At 47.1% G+C, this 17,142-nt stretch overlaps 1 protein-coding gene across 22 annotated transcripts in view; it reads right to left on the bottom strand.

The window, feature by feature from the left end:
- CFLAR (CASP8 and FADD like apoptosis regulator) overlaps positions 1 to 17,142 on the bottom strand; it is a 47,649-nt gene that overhangs the window by 4,971 nt on the left and 25,536 nt on the right. For 12 of the 22 annotated variants that reach the window (XM_059702730.1, XM_059702728.1, XM_059702731.1 and 9 more), the window contains 4 exons: positions 15,558 to 15,615; positions 12,398 to 12,447; positions 11,599 to 11,680; positions 2,225 to 2,735 (listed from right to left, as the gene is read on the bottom strand). In XM_059702730.1, the coding sequence (XP_059558713.1) occupies positions 2,225 to 2,735; positions 11,599 to 11,680; positions 12,398 to 12,447; positions 15,558 to 15,615 (701 nt within the window). Of the gene's footprint in view, positions 1 to 1,007; positions 1,702 to 2,224; positions 2,736 to 3,078; positions 3,166 to 11,598; positions 11,681 to 12,397; positions 12,448 to 14,518; positions 14,555 to 15,557; positions 15,616 to 16,583; positions 16,689 to 17,142 lie in introns of those variants that run through there. The other 10 variants (XM_059702739.1, XM_059702744.1, XM_059702738.1 and 7 more) reach the window with 10 other exon arrangements.

Genomic DNA, 17,142 nt, shown 5'->3' with positions numbered 1-17,142 from the left:
GTATTATTGTCGATTACACTGTTGTCTCTGAGTCTTAATGCAATATCTGTTCCCCAGCCTTTTTCACCATGTGGAAAAAGAGTAGGATATGTCATTGCATCTAATGTAGGAAACAGCATATTGATTTGTTTCATTTTAGTGGCATTTGGATTATTGGAATCTGGTTTACAATGAATGAGCAAGTTCCTTTCAAAAGGAGGTTCTCCATCTTTGTTCCTGAATATGATAGCAACCTCGGTTACACGGGGAGAATTATATCTACCTGGGTCACTGTTACGATCGTACTTAATTGCCATTGTTACCTCTGTGGGAGCAACACCTTTTGCTGCTGCTTCAGATTGGGCTTCCTTTTCTACCTCATGTAGCATCTTGTACGATTTTGTTAATTCATTGATTTCATGCATGAGGTTGTTGATGTTGATCATGAGTCTTTCTGAGCAGCCCTGGTTTTCTGGCATTGCTAATCTTTTACTTGTAGCTTCGGCTGTATCCAAAATATAGAGTTGAGCAAACTTCCAAGAAACACCATCCGAAGGATGTAAAGTTCCAGCACGGTGATAAACTTGTCCGTGTATCCTAAAACAGTATGGCCCATATCCTGATGGAGATGCAATATTTGCACCCATGGAAGCAAAAGCAAAAGAACTATTTATGGAGCGAATATTTTCCATGAGATTTTTACGGTCAGAATCTTCGTTTGTCATTAATCTTTTTAAATATGCCGGGTAATCTGGAAAATGTATATTATTTGGACAGACTTTCCCTTTGCTACAACATCGAGTAAATTTCCCATTGGATGGTTTTTCATCAGAGAAATTTAGTGATAGGCAAAATTCACATCGAACAGTCATTCCACCACAACTATGTTCGAGAATTGCATCCTCATGTACTCCATTTTTGCTGAAAAGGCAGTTCCTATCAGTATTGGTAGTACTTGTTGATGACTGTTCTCTAGACATATTCTGTCGTCGCCACCGCCTTCTTTCAACTTCAAAGGCATGTTGGTCTTTAGACATTTTCTGTCGATAATGCCGGTGTTTTTTGGCATCAGAGCAACGTTTTTCCAGAAGCTGGTGTCCAGATACATTCTGTCGCAGGCGCCACCTTCTTTCAAGATCAGACACATGCTGCTCTGCAGACACTGTCTGCCGACAACACCGGCATCTTTCAGCTGCAGAGCTACGTTGTATCAACAGTTGTTCTTTAGACATAGTCCCACCTCTCTACTGTCATGGTCTGAGATGCAGGTGAATGAGAGTCCTGGCTGTCAGGCCACTGAGAGCTGTCTGACCAACAGCTGATTCCGGCTGATTCTGTGGGGGTAGGACTTCCTCCTCCCTGCTGTCAGTTTCCACAGCTGTGAAGAGGAAATGGGGGTGACAGAGGGAGCCGCACACTCCATGCCACCCTCCCTCTCGCTCTGCTCTATGTCCAGCGGTCTCCTGCTCTGCCAAGTCCTCCAAACCTTCCGCTCTCCGCTCGCTCTTCCTCTCTGCTCTCCATCGGCAAGTTCCTGGGAGCCCGCAGGCATGGGTTGGCACACCTGGCCTCACCTCCTGGGCCAGCAATGGCCGCCGTTGCCTCCTGGGGTGCTTGACACCTGCATATGCAAATTAACCGCCATCTTTGTCGGGTTAATTTGCATAATCACTCTGATTGGCTGGTGGGCGTAGCGGAGGGATGGTTAATTTGCATGTTTCTCTTTTATTATATAGGATTGATTCCAGAGAGGAAGGGAGAGGGAGAGAGAAGTAGAAACATCAATGATGAGAATCATTGATCAGCTGCTTCCTGCATGCCCTCCCATTGGGGATCAAGCCTGCAACCTGGGCATGTGCTGTGACCGGGAACCGAACCATGACCTCCTTCAACTGCTGAGCCACGCTGCTCAGGATAAAAAATATATTTTTTAAATGAGCCAACTGATGGGAAAGTGCTCTTTTCTAAATACTTTACAAGCTGCTTAGTGAGTGATTCAAGCCAGCGGGCAGCACTCTGGCACGTGACTTCAGTCCCCTTCACCAAGGGGCAACTGAATCAAACAATGACCCACTTGGATTGTCTGTGCACATGCAGGATACATGTAAAAGGCCAGTAATGCCGCTGGCACCCTGAGAGTCCATCTTAGAACATGGAGTCATCCCTGCTCTGTGCACCCATTAGTGCTGAACCACCACTGAGGTGGTGGTGATCTAGTGCTCTGGGATCAGTCAGGGCGGCTCACCTCTCCTGCTGCAGCTTCTGGGAGAGGCATTGTAGGTACCGGGACGATAAGGTGGGGCACCGGTCCAGCAGAGACGCATCTGCCTTGCACAGGCTCCAGAAGAAGTCGGCTTCTGGGTGAACCGTGCAGGGCTCAGGCTGCCAGGATTTGGCATCCATGTTGTTCGCTGCTAGCCCATCGACCTCTGGGAGGCTGCTGTCTTCCATGTGACTCTCTGACTTCTCGTAGTTCTGAATAAAAAAGAGCTTTGGCTTTCCCAAGAGAGAAGGGCATGCATCTCCCCTGAACATCCTCCTGATCTGATCCAAAGACAGCCCTGAGTGAGTCTGATCCACACCAAACAGGCTCTGCGAGCCCCCTCGGCTCACCAGGACGCACACAAAGCTGTCCTTGTCTTGGTGGTGAGTCCGATAGGCAACTTGGCGAAGATGATGACTCATAAGGTTCATCGTCAGAAATGAGAAACACCAGACTTCAAAGCCCAGGGAAGCGAAGGTGTGCCGAAGAACGTCTGGGGAAAAAAAACAGGCAGGTCATAGGAATGGATACATTACAGGGCTCAGCTCCAAATAGCTGCAGAAAGGGTGGTGTGGGTCTCGAGCCCTCTCACCTCCACCCAGTCGCTGGGGGATGACATGAAGCCCCTAGGATGTAAGTGGTGACCATTTCCAGACTCTCCAGTTCCCCTCCTGACCTGCTTCCCAGTGTGACCTCTGACTGAGCAGCGGGAACCCTGAGCCAAGACTCCCTACAGTGCCCCCAGAGTCGTCTCCTAGCTTGCAGAAATCCTGGATTGACCCTGGCTTCAGACGTAGAGGAAGGAAGTAGGAAAAGTAGAGGTCGAGTGTGCTGACCTTGCCACACCTGTGGGCGACATGCTCTTTAGGAAGTGGGTCTTCCCAGCTTTCGAAGGAAGTGATGAGACCCACCCTCTGAGAACGCTGCGAGGATTACAGGAGATAATACAAATAAAGCTCCGGGTGCTCCACAGAAACTAGTTCCTACTCTCTTTTTAAAAATCTTTTTGTCCATATTCCAGAAATTTCTATGGCCTTGGAACCCTAGACACTCTACCCAGTCCGCTTCTTCTCCATCTGATCAGTTTACCTTCACTGGAGACATAAAAACAGTCTCCCGAATTGTTTTATCTTTCTAATAGCAAAAAGAGAGATCTTTTTCTTCCTTGCTCAAAACTTCCACAGTCATTTTTTTAATTTTTTTTTAATTATTATTGATTTCAGAGAGGAAGGGAGAGGGAGAGAGAGATAAAAACATCAATGATGAGAGAGAATCATTGATCGGCTGCCTCCTGCACACCCCCCACTGGGGACTGAGCCCGCAACCTGGGCATGTGCCCTGACCAGGAATCGAACCATGACCTCTTGGTTCATAGGTCAACACTCAACCACTGAGCCATGCCGGCCCGGCAATTCCACATTCTTTTGAGCCACCCATTAAGTTTCTGTTTCTTGTTTGAGTGATGTCTCCAGTTTTTAGTTCATTTGTGGGGCAGAGAACTGTCTGTCCCAAGCCCAGAGGCTAAACAAACATCTCCTCATTCAGGTTGTCACCCAAACTATTAGCCCATGAGCGCCTCTGGGTTTTGTTTCCGTGTCTCTTGGCTGTGTGCCCACCTCTCTTTTTCACCTGGGGAATGGTCTTCCGGGAGCCTACACTGCATTCAGTCCAAACCAAACAACACAACAATAATTAGAACAGACATTCCTTCCGCCAAGGAACAGAGGGGTCCCATCTTCTGCTAGTTTAGGCATCACAGAAAAGCATCAAGGGAGATACATAACCGAAGGCACCACAAAACTGTTGACAGATTCCCAACTCTCTACACCAAATGGGAATGATGTGCAGTCTGGAGAGTCCCAAATAATTAATTCAAAGGCCCACGGCTGCAACCACTCGTTTTCACTTCCTTGCCCTGCAAGCTTCACCGAGCACTAGTGACATATAAAAGTGAAAGTACGCAACCGCAATTTCTCTTCTGGCTTCTCAGCAGGAAATAGGAAAAAGACAAAAGGTGGGGCAAGAAACACCGCCTTGGGTCAACAAAAAGCTGGAATAACAGCCACTGGTCAAGCCAGGGCCTGCGTGCTCCGAGCTTGATCCACGCAGCTGCGAGCAGCGTCTACACACGCTCGCCAAGGGGCTGGTAGGACTTCCCCCCAGGAGAGCTGCGTTTCGCTGTGGCCCCACGCCCTACCAGACACGGCTGTTTTAAACAACTCCACAAATTCTTTGGTACTCCTCCCTTAAAAAGACACAGAGTCATCTGCTCCCCTTGAAATGTGGACCACGCTTGGTAACTGGTCTTTACTAGTAATGGCTGGACTGTGGCAGAAGGGAGACTGTGACCTCCCAAGCTGGATCCCAAAAAGGCCATGGCTTCCACCTGGCTCTCTCTCGCTTCTGAACTGCTCACTCTCGGGGCAGCCAGCTGCCATGTCCTGCGAACACTCAAGCAGTCCCAGGGGGAGGCCCGCAGGAGGCGCGAAGGCCTTGCACCCACTCCCCAGCCACGTGGGTGAGGCCCTGAGAAGGTCTTGGGATCTCACACCTCCCTGGCTGACCTCTGACCCTCCCTCCTGAGGGACCCTGGGCCAGAACAGCCAGTGAAGCAGCTCATAACTCCCTACTCACAGAAATTTGTTCTTCTAAGCCTCTATGTTTTGGAGTGATTTGCACACATTCTCAGATAAATAATTCATCAGCTAAGTCCTCTTCGCTCCTGCCAGGAAAAGGAAAAGGCTATAACCATGACTTAAGACTACTTCCTTTTCTCCTCTGCCTAGCCCACAGATAAGGTGAGAAAATGAATTTTATATATCACATAATAATAAAGGGATATAAAAAAGGTGCCCGTCTCCATAAAACCCGATGAGAAATAAGCATTAGCAGGGAAACGAAGGGCATGATACACAGGGGGCTGACATCCTATTAAATAGCTCGCTTGTCCTCACAGAGTCCGTGTAGCAGAGGCGGCTAGCCCTGCGCCCTGACCCTCGCCTGTGGGGTGGGCAAGGCTCCCGCCCCAGCACAGCGCTCAGGCTGGAACCAAAAGTGTCCCCTAAGAAAGCCTGACTAGGTCCCCAGTTCCATCCCCAGTTGTATTCCAAATGGTTCCTTTCTCTGCAAAGGACCCAGAGCTCTCTGATCGTGGAGTCCTCTCCCCTCTAGGGGGCAGGAGCAAACAGGGAAACAGCAGCCTCAACACTGTTTACTTGTTAGCTCAGAGAGATGATTCACTTCTTCCCAGACCCTCCCTTCCGGAGAAATTCCCTCCTTTATCAAGGTGCTGGGAAGGAAGCCACAGTCTCGCCCTAGCTGACATGGGCTCAGTGGATAGAGCGTCGCCCCAGGACTGAGGGTCCGGTATGTACCTCGGTTGCAGCCTTGATTCGGGAGGCTCTCTCTCACATCAATCAATGTTTCTCTCTCTGTCTCTCCCCTTCCCTTCCACTCTCTCTAAAAATAAATGGGAAAATATCCTCAGGTGAGATTAACAACAACAACAAAAAGCCATAGTTTCTTTCCGTGCTGATACGCAGGGGTACGGTCAGAACAGCTGTCTGGTGCCTTTATTGGGCCCCTGTGGGTTCCTGCGAGGACAGCAGCTGCCACATGGCTGTGAGCAGGCAGCTGCATGGCACAGGGCAAAAGAGGAACCAGCCTTGGAATCACAAGATCTGAGTGTAAGTCCCGCTCCCCACCTACCTGCTGGGCCTGGGCTTTGCCTAGTCCTGAAAGAGGACTGACTTACCGAGCAGCGGGGCTAAGAGAGGGGTGGGGGCCCGAGGTCAGGGCAGGGGCTCCTTACCTAATAGAACCAGAGAAAAAAGGCTAAACCCACACAGGTCCCCAAAGCCGAGAACGGGACAATAAGAACAGCAAGTCTGGAGGGGCCTCAGACCAGGATGGAGCACCCTTTAAGCATCCCTCTGGAAAGGCAGTCACTCGGAGACCAGCCTGCCGTCACGGCCGTAAAGTCACATCTCTCCTCTACCAGACGGCGAGGTGGCACGATGTCAGCTGGGAACTGCAACGTTGTTGGGCCAGCAAGAACACGGAGACAGCCCAGTCTCACCTACAGGATCCAGGGGGCGGTCACAGTGTGACGCTGAACAAGTTACAGCCTTAGTTTACTCATCTGTAAAATGGGATTGGCACTGATGCCTATACTACGAGTATGCGCTTCAAAAGGGAGCAGTGGGGATCCGAGGAGGTTTCTGCCAAGATGCTTTGGACAGGGTGCGTGCTTATGAATATAAGGTAGTGAATTTAAAGAAAATCAAGGCAGGCACTTCCAATCACAAAGCACGAGCCTGCGGGTGCCTCTCTCTCATGGAATCTGCCTCCTTAGCACCCAGAGAAAGGTCTCCGCCTCTGAAACGGGAATGGGCTCAGAGTAGTCAGAGTCTGTGCCCTCACATAGCACCGCGACTTCCTGCTCCTTTCCCACAAATAGGGGAACAACAGCTTGGGGACCGAGTGCAAAAGAAACTTCAACAAACCAGTTCCACATTCGAAACGCCCTGGAAATTCCGCTCCTGACCCAGCACTATCTTTGTAAACTTGAATTGTTCTTCAGAAACCGAATTCCGGGGCGGGGGGGGGGGGGGGGGGGGAGGGGAGGGCGGGGGGGGGTTCCTTCCGGCCACGCAGTGAGAGCGTGGCTCTTGGGGAGCCGCCAGCCCCGCCGCCAAGCACCCCCGCCGCCCGCCTCTGGCTTTCTCATCTCCTGCTGCTCCGCTCGAAGAGCATGTTTACTGATTCCAGGTCACAAGGGAAGCAGCAGCTGCTAGAAAAATCCCAGTCTCCGCCTGGCTAAAAAGTACAGGGACCTCTTCCAGCTTTTCAGAAGGAGCAGGGAGAAACGAGAGAGGGCGAAACACTTCTTAACAGGAGCCTACACACCAACCAGAGCAGCGGTTCTCAACCTTCCTAAGGCCGCGGCCCTTTCATACAGTTCCTCATGTTGTGGTGACCCCCAACCATAAAACTATTTTCGTTGCTACTTCATAGCTGTCATTTTGCTACTGTTATGAATCGCCATGTAAATATCTGATATGCAGGATGTATTTTCAGGGGTCGCGACCCACAGGTTGAGAACCGCTGAACCAGTGCTTTAGATGGAGGAGGCCCCGAGTTCACCTGTCTGTGACTGATTCATTCCCTTCTCCACTCCGCGAAGCAGGGCCTGGCACAGCCCAGCTCTGAAAGGTCACTGACACAGACGACACAACTCCACGACCGGCTTTTTAATTCTACCAAACGGAGACAATTAGCCCCAAATCCCTACGCCTCCGTGTCTGCTCCAAGAAGAGGTCACTGTTCTCTGTGAGGATGCGTCTCAAGAACAAGCCACCAAAAAAATCACCTTATCGTCGTTCACAGCGCGGCTCTGAGACCAGACTGCACCTCATTGCCTCCATATTTGCTTCACTCAGGACCAAGCATGGGGCTTTGCATAGAGGAGGTGCTCAATAAACATGTATGGGATGAAGGAAGAATAAACCTATAAATGTTTGGGGGAGACTTATACTCTCTGGGTAAAAATCTTTTTTTTTCTTTTTGAGGACAGAAGATAGGTAGGTATAAGAGCGTCTGCTAAATTCTGCAGTACAGATAAATGGTTTTAGAATCGCGCTGAGATTAGAAGAGCGTATTCCTTCATTCACCCACCAAATATTTATTGGGCTCCAATGTGCCAGGTGCTGTGCCAGGTATTGGAGGCACAGTAAAAAAGATGGACAAGGCCCCCCACACACACACACACACACATGGAACTTCCATTATAGCAAAGTAGCCAAGAGCAGAGGCTGTGGAGTCAAGCTTTCAAATTCCAGAGAAGTTAGGAAGGGAGCTGACCCTGTTCTGCTTGCTCACCTTGAAAATGGGGATAATAGTACCGACCTTACAGTATTATTTATGAAGATTAAGTGAGAATCCATGTGAAGGAATTAGCACATAGTCGAGTTTAAATCAATTTTCCACTCTGATCACCACCCCTCTCAAGTTAGTCATCATATGACTGTTTGTCTCTTTCAGATCCCTTGTCTCAGTTGGCAATGTTTCTTACCAGACTCCTACACTCTTCCCAAATGTCCAACGTTAACCACATGACTAAGTTAACCAGGCAAGAGACAAAGGAAACCGCAGGCATCCTTCTAGATGAAGGCCCCAGGCTGCTCAGATGGAAATGAACACATGAGGGGCGCTCTGCGTAATTAAGACCACTGCTAGTCAAAGCAGGATTGATTCCAGGCCTCGGTGAAAATCTCCAGGAGGGCAGCTGGCAAGTGAAGGGCTGGCGGCCTAGGAAGAAGGTGAGAAGAGACCGTGCCTTCCACTCGTTTTATATATATATGTGTGTGTGTGTGTATATATATAATTGATTTTTTTTACAGAGAGGAAGGAAGAGGGATAGAGAATTAGAAGCATCAATGAGAGAAAAACATCAACCAGCTGCCTCCTGCACACCCCCTATTGGGGATGTGCCCACAACCAAGGTACATGCCCTTGACTGGAATCAAACCTGGGACCCTTCAGTCCGCAAGCAGATGCTCTATCCACTGAGCCAAACTGGTCAGGGCCCATTCATTTTAATCAACACTCTGCAGGGGCTCTGAGTCTCAGCTGGGCTTACGATGGACCCGGGGTCCCTCAGCAGATAAACCCACAGCACAACAGGAGTAGGGTGTGCTGTCTTGTTGCTTAGCTGTTCATTGGCCACCTGAGCCCAGGAGGGGTTGTAGAAGAGGTCTCACGCCCTGTTATTTGTTTTGCTCCCAGAGTCGGGGAGGGCTTGAGTCAAGGAAGCAGACATACAAATGCACCAGAGGCCAATACCTGCTCCTACCTCAGACCAAAGACACAGGTGCCCCGGGCTCCACCCCCACTTCTACCCTCCTTCCCATCCTCTCCAATCAGGTCTTTCTCCTCCCTCACCCGCCCTGGGCCCTGGCCTTGGACTCAGATTCTCTGTCTCTGCCAAGCCCGTTCACACTGATGACTGGTAGGAGTGGTCTGGCTAGCTTTCCACTTGAGTGTTTCCTCAGAAGTTTCGGCCTCTCAAGTTACCCCTCCATCCCACCCAGCCCCAGCCTGTGGGGACCTGCCCCACTCAGCCGGGCCCAGCACAGGCCTCAGCCCCCAGTTCTCTAGGCCCTCACTCGTCTGGGATCAGACTCCTTGTACCACACACAAAGCCATGCAAGTTCTAGCTTAGTGGTGTGCAACCAAAGTTAAACACATGAACTGGGAAAAGAAGGTCAGCTGGCATTCAGTACCTGTTTACAGTGGACCAGGCACCACTCTAAGCCCAACCTTCCTGTGAGGTAGGTCCTGTTACTAATCCATTTTACAGAATAGAAACTGAGGCATAGAGAGGAAAATCGCCCGAGGTCACAAGCTAGCACATGACAGAGCCATCATTCACACCCATGCAGCAGTCATATTCCAGAGCCCAACTCTGACCACACTCCTGAAATGCAGAAATACACAAATACACATTCAGTCCCTGCCGGCAAGAGGCCCATAACCCAGCACGGGAAGCAAGCACAGACAATGGGTTTAGCCACAAATTCACAGCAGATCATGGCTTTATCTGTGTAATTCTCTTTATGCCACAGATGTACATCCCGTGCCATGTGCGTCTGGGAACTCAAAGGAATGAAACAGAACTGATTAAAATGGAAAGCAGAAGATAGCTACACTGTCTCTTTTAAAGCAGAATTTACTCATTGAGAAAATATATGCTCCTCTTATGTGGGTACTAATGGCTACAAAAGGAAGGACACTTACTTATACTGAGAAACCAGCATTTCTCACATCTAACCAAAAATAGGACATGAGAAAGAGAGATCACATCAGAAATCCTGGGACATCCAGCTTAAGGTTTGCTAATTTGATCTTCTGTCAGATTCTCTGTCCATACATCTCTCCATGGTAACATTTTATGTGAGCCTAAAAACTAGCTCTGGTTCATTCTGAGAGAATGTTGGAAAGCCGGAAGGAAACTGGGGAGACAGGACGACCAATCCTTTTAAGGAAGACATAGGGAATTAAACATGTTATTCCACTTAACTAGCGTTTTCTCATTCTCTTTAGATGCATCACCAGTGACTGATGTCATTTGAGTCACCACAATTGGACAAAAGAATCAACCCAGATCCAAACAATGGTGGCACACACATAGCTCAGACTCAGGGCAACACCCACAGTGCAGAACTAAGTGACACACTGCCTCTGACAGAACACACTTATCGTATTTTTAATGTTCCCCAGAAAAACGTTCACGGTCTCTCTGGGTGGAATGATGAGGCATCTGGTAATACTGAAACCCAGAGAGCCTTCCATCCCACCACCCTCCCCGGGCCCAGGACTCCTCTCTGCCACAGCATCCAGCATGGGAAGACAAGGCTAAAGCTCAGCACTTGCACAAACTACGCCTTTGTGCCGGGCAACAGGCTCTGTGTTCCCCAGGCCCCCTTTCAGTTTCCTCCTGACACACAGCTAGACTGAGTTCTTTGTCTGCTGGGGTTGGGCAAAGCCATACAAGTGAGTTTGCCCAGTGGAATGTGGGGTGGAAATGATGCAGACCATCTGGCTGCTGTGTCTCGATGATTCAGCATCGCCCTATGAACTAGAAGGTCACATGCCTGGGTTGCAGGCTCGATCCCCAGTGTGGGGGGAGGGGGGAGGAGGCCGATCTCTCATCATCGATGTTTCTATCTTTCTACCCCTCTCTCTTCCTCTCTCTCCAAAATCAATAAAAACATATTTTTAAGAAATTGGGCATACCACTCTGAGGCCTGGTCCCCAAATGCATGTGGGATCATGCATTCCCTTCATCCACCAGCCAGACAGAGAGGGTCCTGTGGGAAACTCAAGGGCCTCCGAAGATGGAGCCACTAAATAACCACATGGAACCCCAGCCCAGCGGTTTTCAACCCTTTCCATCTCACGGCACACATAGACCAATGACTAAAATTCTGCGGCACACCAAAGAACTGTTTTTGCTGATCTGACCAAAAAAAAAGAGGTATAATTTTTTTTTGCTACTGTGGTGTTAGCTGTTCTCATTTTTTTATCTGACAATCTAAGGGAAAAGAGGTCAGTGCCCCTGGCTAAATATAGTCAGGTATGGCATGTTGTAAACATCCTTGCAGCGCACCACTTGAAAATTCGCTGCCTTCGCCCAATCCACACTGGACCGTGACCTGAAAGGGAAACTCCCCTTCATGCAGAGGCGGGCAGTGGTCTGTGAGAGCCGCGAGTGCTCCTCAGGCCGGCGGGTGTGGCCTGCCTGTGCCGTGGTCTCACTCTGGAGGCAGCAGTTACCCTGCAGCAGCCACACCTACCTGTGTCGTTGCCGATGCAATCCAGTATCAGGCAGATTCCCAAGGGCTTGCTCTGCATCTTGTACCTGTCCTCTGGGATGGGCTGGAAAACAAAGCAGGGATTGTTAAAGACTCTGGCACCGCTGTTTCCACAAGGTCTGCCCTGCGTGCCAACTTTCCTTCTGGATTTTCTTAAACAGCCCTTGGGCAGGAAGTCAGTCAACAGACAGAGCCTGACGTAGTCACAGTTGACATTTCCATTTAATATCAAATGGTTCCTCTATGCAGGGAATGTGCTTCAGACAACAAGCTATTTCTGTTTTTATTTCATTTTAAGGAGAATCGCCGTCTCTTTACATGTGTCCTAGCTTTGCAGGAGAAACATCATTTGAAACAAAGAGAAAAGATGTGTCACATATTTCTCAGGAACCTCAGTTTGTACAAGTGCTATCATTCCAAACGAGTACAAAAGGCGGCCCCCTATTGCCTCTCCTTACAGAGGTTATCCAGCCCAAGAAAAAGCAAGTCAAGGCTCAGTGTCTGGGCTTCCTGGTACACTCAGGAATGACTCAGCTGACCAGGGACGTGGCCCTTGGAATTTCTCTGCATTCCAAAGTTCACAAACACAATCCACTCCACCATCTTTCTCTTCGCTACGTCCACGGTTCCCCTTCAGAAGAATACTCAGGAGACTGACACTCTCAGAATCCTATCACTGTCACTAGAAATTCTTAACGAACAGATATTTTTAAAGAAGCCAGTGTTCTCCACAGAGCGTGTGCGTGCGGTGCCATCCCAAATGAGAAAATGGATTCTGTACCCGAGGCAGGAATGCTCCTGATTCTTGAACGGACGTCTTCACTGGTTCTCCTGCAGGATGAGAGGGAAATCACTTAAAAGCTGAAGGAGATTTAGCCCACTCCATGCTGGCTGCGTTTCTTCATATCACAAGTGTCTCTTCCCCTATGTCTTCCCCCCATTATCTCTTCTCTCCTCAGCCATACTCAGCCTCAGGGTTCCGACCTTGCACTGTAAAACCTAACCGATATACCCGGCCAGCATGGCTCAGCAGTTGAGCATCGACCAAGAAAACCAAGAGGTCGCTGGTTCGATTCCAGGTCAGGGCACATGTCCACATTTCTGGCTCAATCCCCAGTGGCAGCCCATGGATGATGTTCCTCTCTCATCGATGTTTCTATCTCTCTCTCCCTCTCCCTCTCCCTCTCCCTCTCCCTTCCTCTCTTTGTAAAAATCAATAAAAACATATTTTTAAAAAAGAAAACCTGATAAGGTAACCCAAGTTTCTGTGCTAAAGAAGGGTCATGTAGAAAAACTGCTTAAGTAGCAAGTGAAAGAAGGCTTCTCCAGGTGAAGACCAGGTAACTGCTGAGTTTTTAACTTGAGAATCTAATACCTTCACCACCAACAATACCAATAGCTTTCCTACCTGTGCTAAAACTGTGGGCAACACCCAAGGGAACAGCCTTAGAGACTGAACAGATGGCCAGGTTTTCTTAGCCCAGTGATACTGGGAGATCGTAACATTAAATGTCAATGGCAAGATCGGGGACAGTGAGCTTAGCAAATGTAGGTGAGCCTACAGCACATTTTGTTAGATAAAAATGACTTTATTAGCCCAGGGAGGTAGAGAAATGATCAGTTTTAAGGCCATAAAGGGCTGGCACGAACCCTAGCACCATCACAAACAAGCTCTGTGAACTTGGGCAAGTTTCTTCCTGAAGTCTCAGGGGATTTTTAAATCTCTAGGGTGAACAAACCAAAATCTATACTACTGTTGCAAAAATGAGAAATAATGTCTAAAGACAGGCCACGAAAATGCCAGGAATGATAAGGCTTGGGGGAAATGAGCATTTTCAAAGCTGTAAAAGTTGAATCACTCTTTTTAAAGAACAACTAGCAACACCCTTTAAAACAACATCCTGCTTCTAGAAGTTTATCTTATGAAAATAATAGAGAAAGTATGCAAAAATGTCAAGGACATCTACTGAAGGACTGCCCCAAGCTAGAAAGAAACTAAAAGTCTACCCATATGAAACAGGGTAAATAAATTATCCTATATAATAAAAGGGTAAAATGCAAATTGACCAAAGGGCGGAATGACCAGTTGCTATGATGTGCACTGACCACCAGGGGACAGTCGCTCAACGCAGGAGGTGCCCCCTGGTAGTCAGTGCACTCGCACAGGGCTAATGGCTGGCAAGCGCAGTGGCCCGCCTCCACAGCAGCACTAAGGATGTCCAACTGCGGCTTAGGCTGTCAGTTCGACATCTCCCGAGGGCTCCTGGACTGCAAAAGGGCACAGGCTGGGCTGAGAGGTGCCACACACCCCCCCATCCCCCACAGTGCACTGGGCCTCTAGTGTCCATATAATGCAATACTATGCAATGTTAAAAAGGATAAGAGATCTTGATGTATTTGACATGAAAAGATATGCAGAATATATTGAGTAACAAATGGATTACTAAATATTATAATATTGATCCAGTATACTTAAAAATATGTATTTGTGTGATATATTTATACATCTATATGTGAAAAATAAGAGTCTTAGAGGTATATAAAAATCAAACATTAATCAGATTATGTTGATACTTGTAATTAAGAGAAAATTTCACTTTGTCTTTTTGTATTTTAGCAATCATGGATTAACAGAATTTTTAAAAGCACAGAATGATCTCTGTAATATGCCTTTCTCCATTTAAGGCACTTAGTAAGAGCTTCATAAATTGTATCGTCATCATGATCGTCATTCAGATGAGATCTATTTAGAAATCCAAATTAATATGAATACGGGGCTTGATCATTTTAAACTTCTATTAGATTAAGGCCAAGAATGCGTTCTTCCTTTATTAGCAAATCAACCATGCCCAGGCCAAAGCAGCTCTCCCAGGATCACCAGGGTGTGGAGAGCTTCACTTACCTCGCCTGTGCAAGTCCAATCAAGAACAAACCTGCCATTACCGCAGTGGAAAGAACACAGATTGCTTTTAATTCCTATCCAGATCTACCAGGTCTCCTATTTCCCTTTAAACAGCTTTCAGAATGCTAATGTTCACCACACCTCACCAGCGTTTTAAGAAATGCTGTCACTTCAGGAATCAGTTCGCTCCTCTGTAGCTTTTCCTGGAGCGCAGAATTTTAGGTATGAAATGACAGGCATGGGCTTCTCCGTCTGGCTAATCCGGGCAAAATGCTTTTCCGTTTCCAAGTGCACGCAGACAGCACACAGGCTGCCACGCAAAGACAGCTTCCACCAGGCCACTGCCCTACTACAATGTTCACGATCTCCACTGCACACAGGACCAGGTCCAAACTCCTCGGGTAAGACTGGGCCCTCCTTACCTGCCTAGCCACCCCTGCCTGCCTCCGGGAGTCCCGAGCCATCTCCACTGCAGTGTGACTGACTCAGCCTCGCTTCAAGGAGGTCTCAAGACAAGCAAAAGAAATACACTTTTAAAAATAGGTGGGATTGCGTGCTGCTGTCAGAGAGATGAGAGAGGTCCTACAGGTTGAAATTACTAGTTTTTTAAATTGTATTTTTTCCCTTTCTTTTTAGGAGAGGGGGATGTCGTCTACAGAGTACTTAGACTTATTAAATGGACTTGAACACAAGGTCTTAGTAACCTTTCTCCTTCCTGCTGCTAGATATTTGGTTTAACGTGACTCATTATCACGGCTAGATTAATGTTTAATGTGGCCTGGTTATTGTTTCACTTCAGGCAGAAATAGATAGCCAAGAAGATGAAGCTGGTAGAGTAAGAGGTGTTTAAATTCAACTAAGTGAGTTCGGTAAGTAACTAGAAATGCCCATGAATACATTTGAAGAGTTTAACTGCGTTGGGGGAGCTTTAATCAGACTGTATAGATAAAGAAAACAGCCAACTCTAAAAAAGGAAAACATTTTGTACTAGAATTATCAAGCATTTACAAGGAAACATATGAAGAGAAGTCAGTCTTACTTTGCATGTCAGGGTGGCTCACCGTGGGTCTTTGTCCTTCACTCCTCCCATTCTGAAGCTTCAAATATAAAGAATAAGGTCACAGCCCCTGTTAGTTTTTTCAGAGTCACATTAATGTTACACCTCTTTAAATATTTCTATAGAATTTTTACCCAGGAAAAAACAAAAATATCACATTCACTGTTAAATTATCTAAAGAAGAAGAACAAGAGCTATTAACTCCATGAATCCTACATCTTGTAGCCAAAGAACAAGGCAACTTTCTTTTCAAGAAGTGAAAATACAATTAACATGTAAATATGCTCAATTGGCATATTAGAATGTTTCAAAAGAGCTCAATAAAGTCAGCTGTCATGGTAATAGTAGAATTGCTATAAAAGCTCCAAGACAGCCCAACTAGGTGTGGCTCAGTGGTTGAGCATTGACCCATGAACAGGAGGTCATGGTTTGATTCCTTGTCAGGGCACATACTCAATCCCCAGTGGAGGGGAGGGGAAAGGGTGCACAGGAGGCAGCCAATCAATGTTTCTCATCATTGATGTTTTTATATCTCTCTCTCCTCCCTTCCTCTCTGAAATCAATAAAAAAATAATTTAAAAAAAAAGAGTTCCAAGACAGAACAAGCTGTTGAAACATGCAATTGACCTTAAACCTGATCATTTAACACAGAGGCAATGTATGTATGGTTAAGAGTGGGAGTTCTAGCTCAAATAAACCTGGCTATAAATGTTGTTTCTGCCACTTACTAGCTATGTAACCTCAAGCAAGTTATTTAACCTCTATTTATCTGTTTCTTTATCCTCAAAATGGGGACAATAGTGGTACCTACCTTATACATTTTTGTGAAGGTTAAATGTATTCAAAGCACTCAGGACAGTGCTTAGCACATGAAGTGCTTAGTCCAGTTACTGTTTTTCTATAATTGCCTAGCTAAACATAAGCCACATGTGGGCTTGATTCTTGATAACAGCTACCACTTCTGAGGGCTACAGTGGGATTAATCAGAGAATTAAAGATTGAACCGACCCTTTCTTCTCAGATGACAGGTCCTGTGTAAGGTACACATCCCACATACTGTCAACCATCTGATACGCTCAGCTTTCAAATGACAGTTTCTCCACTGAAGCTATCCTAGCCAAAAGAGAGAAGTAGACTGTTCATTACACTGTCTTTAGCTAAGTCTGTGTGTCTAAAGTAAAGAAAAGCATGTAACCAGTGACGTAGCCACAGGTTGATGATATTAAGTAGAAGTTCAAGCTCCACATGGATATGCATTCACTTTTACATACTATTAAAGACATATAACATTAAGTCGAAGCTAGATTTAAGAAGCATTATACTGAGCCCTTATACGGTGTGGCTCAGGTGGTTGAGTGTCATCCTGTACACAGAAAGGTCAGCAGTTTGATTTCCAGTCGGGGCACAAGCCCATGGTGCATTTGGAAGGCAACAGATTGATGTTTCTCTCGCATCAATGTTTTTCTCTCCCTCTTTCTCTCTCCCTCTCCCTTCCTCTCTCTCTAAAATCAATGTTAAAAATACATTTATTTTAAAAAGCATATTGCAAAGAAATAAATGAAATCAA

This window comes from Myotis daubentonii, chromosome 7 (genome assembly GCF_963259705.1).
Source record: "Myotis daubentonii chromosome 7, mMyoDau2.1, whole genome shotgun sequence".
NCBI lineage: Eukaryota > Metazoa > Chordata > Mammalia > Chiroptera > Vespertilionidae > Myotis > Myotis daubentonii.
This window is presented reverse-complemented; position numbering and strand designations above follow the sequence as displayed.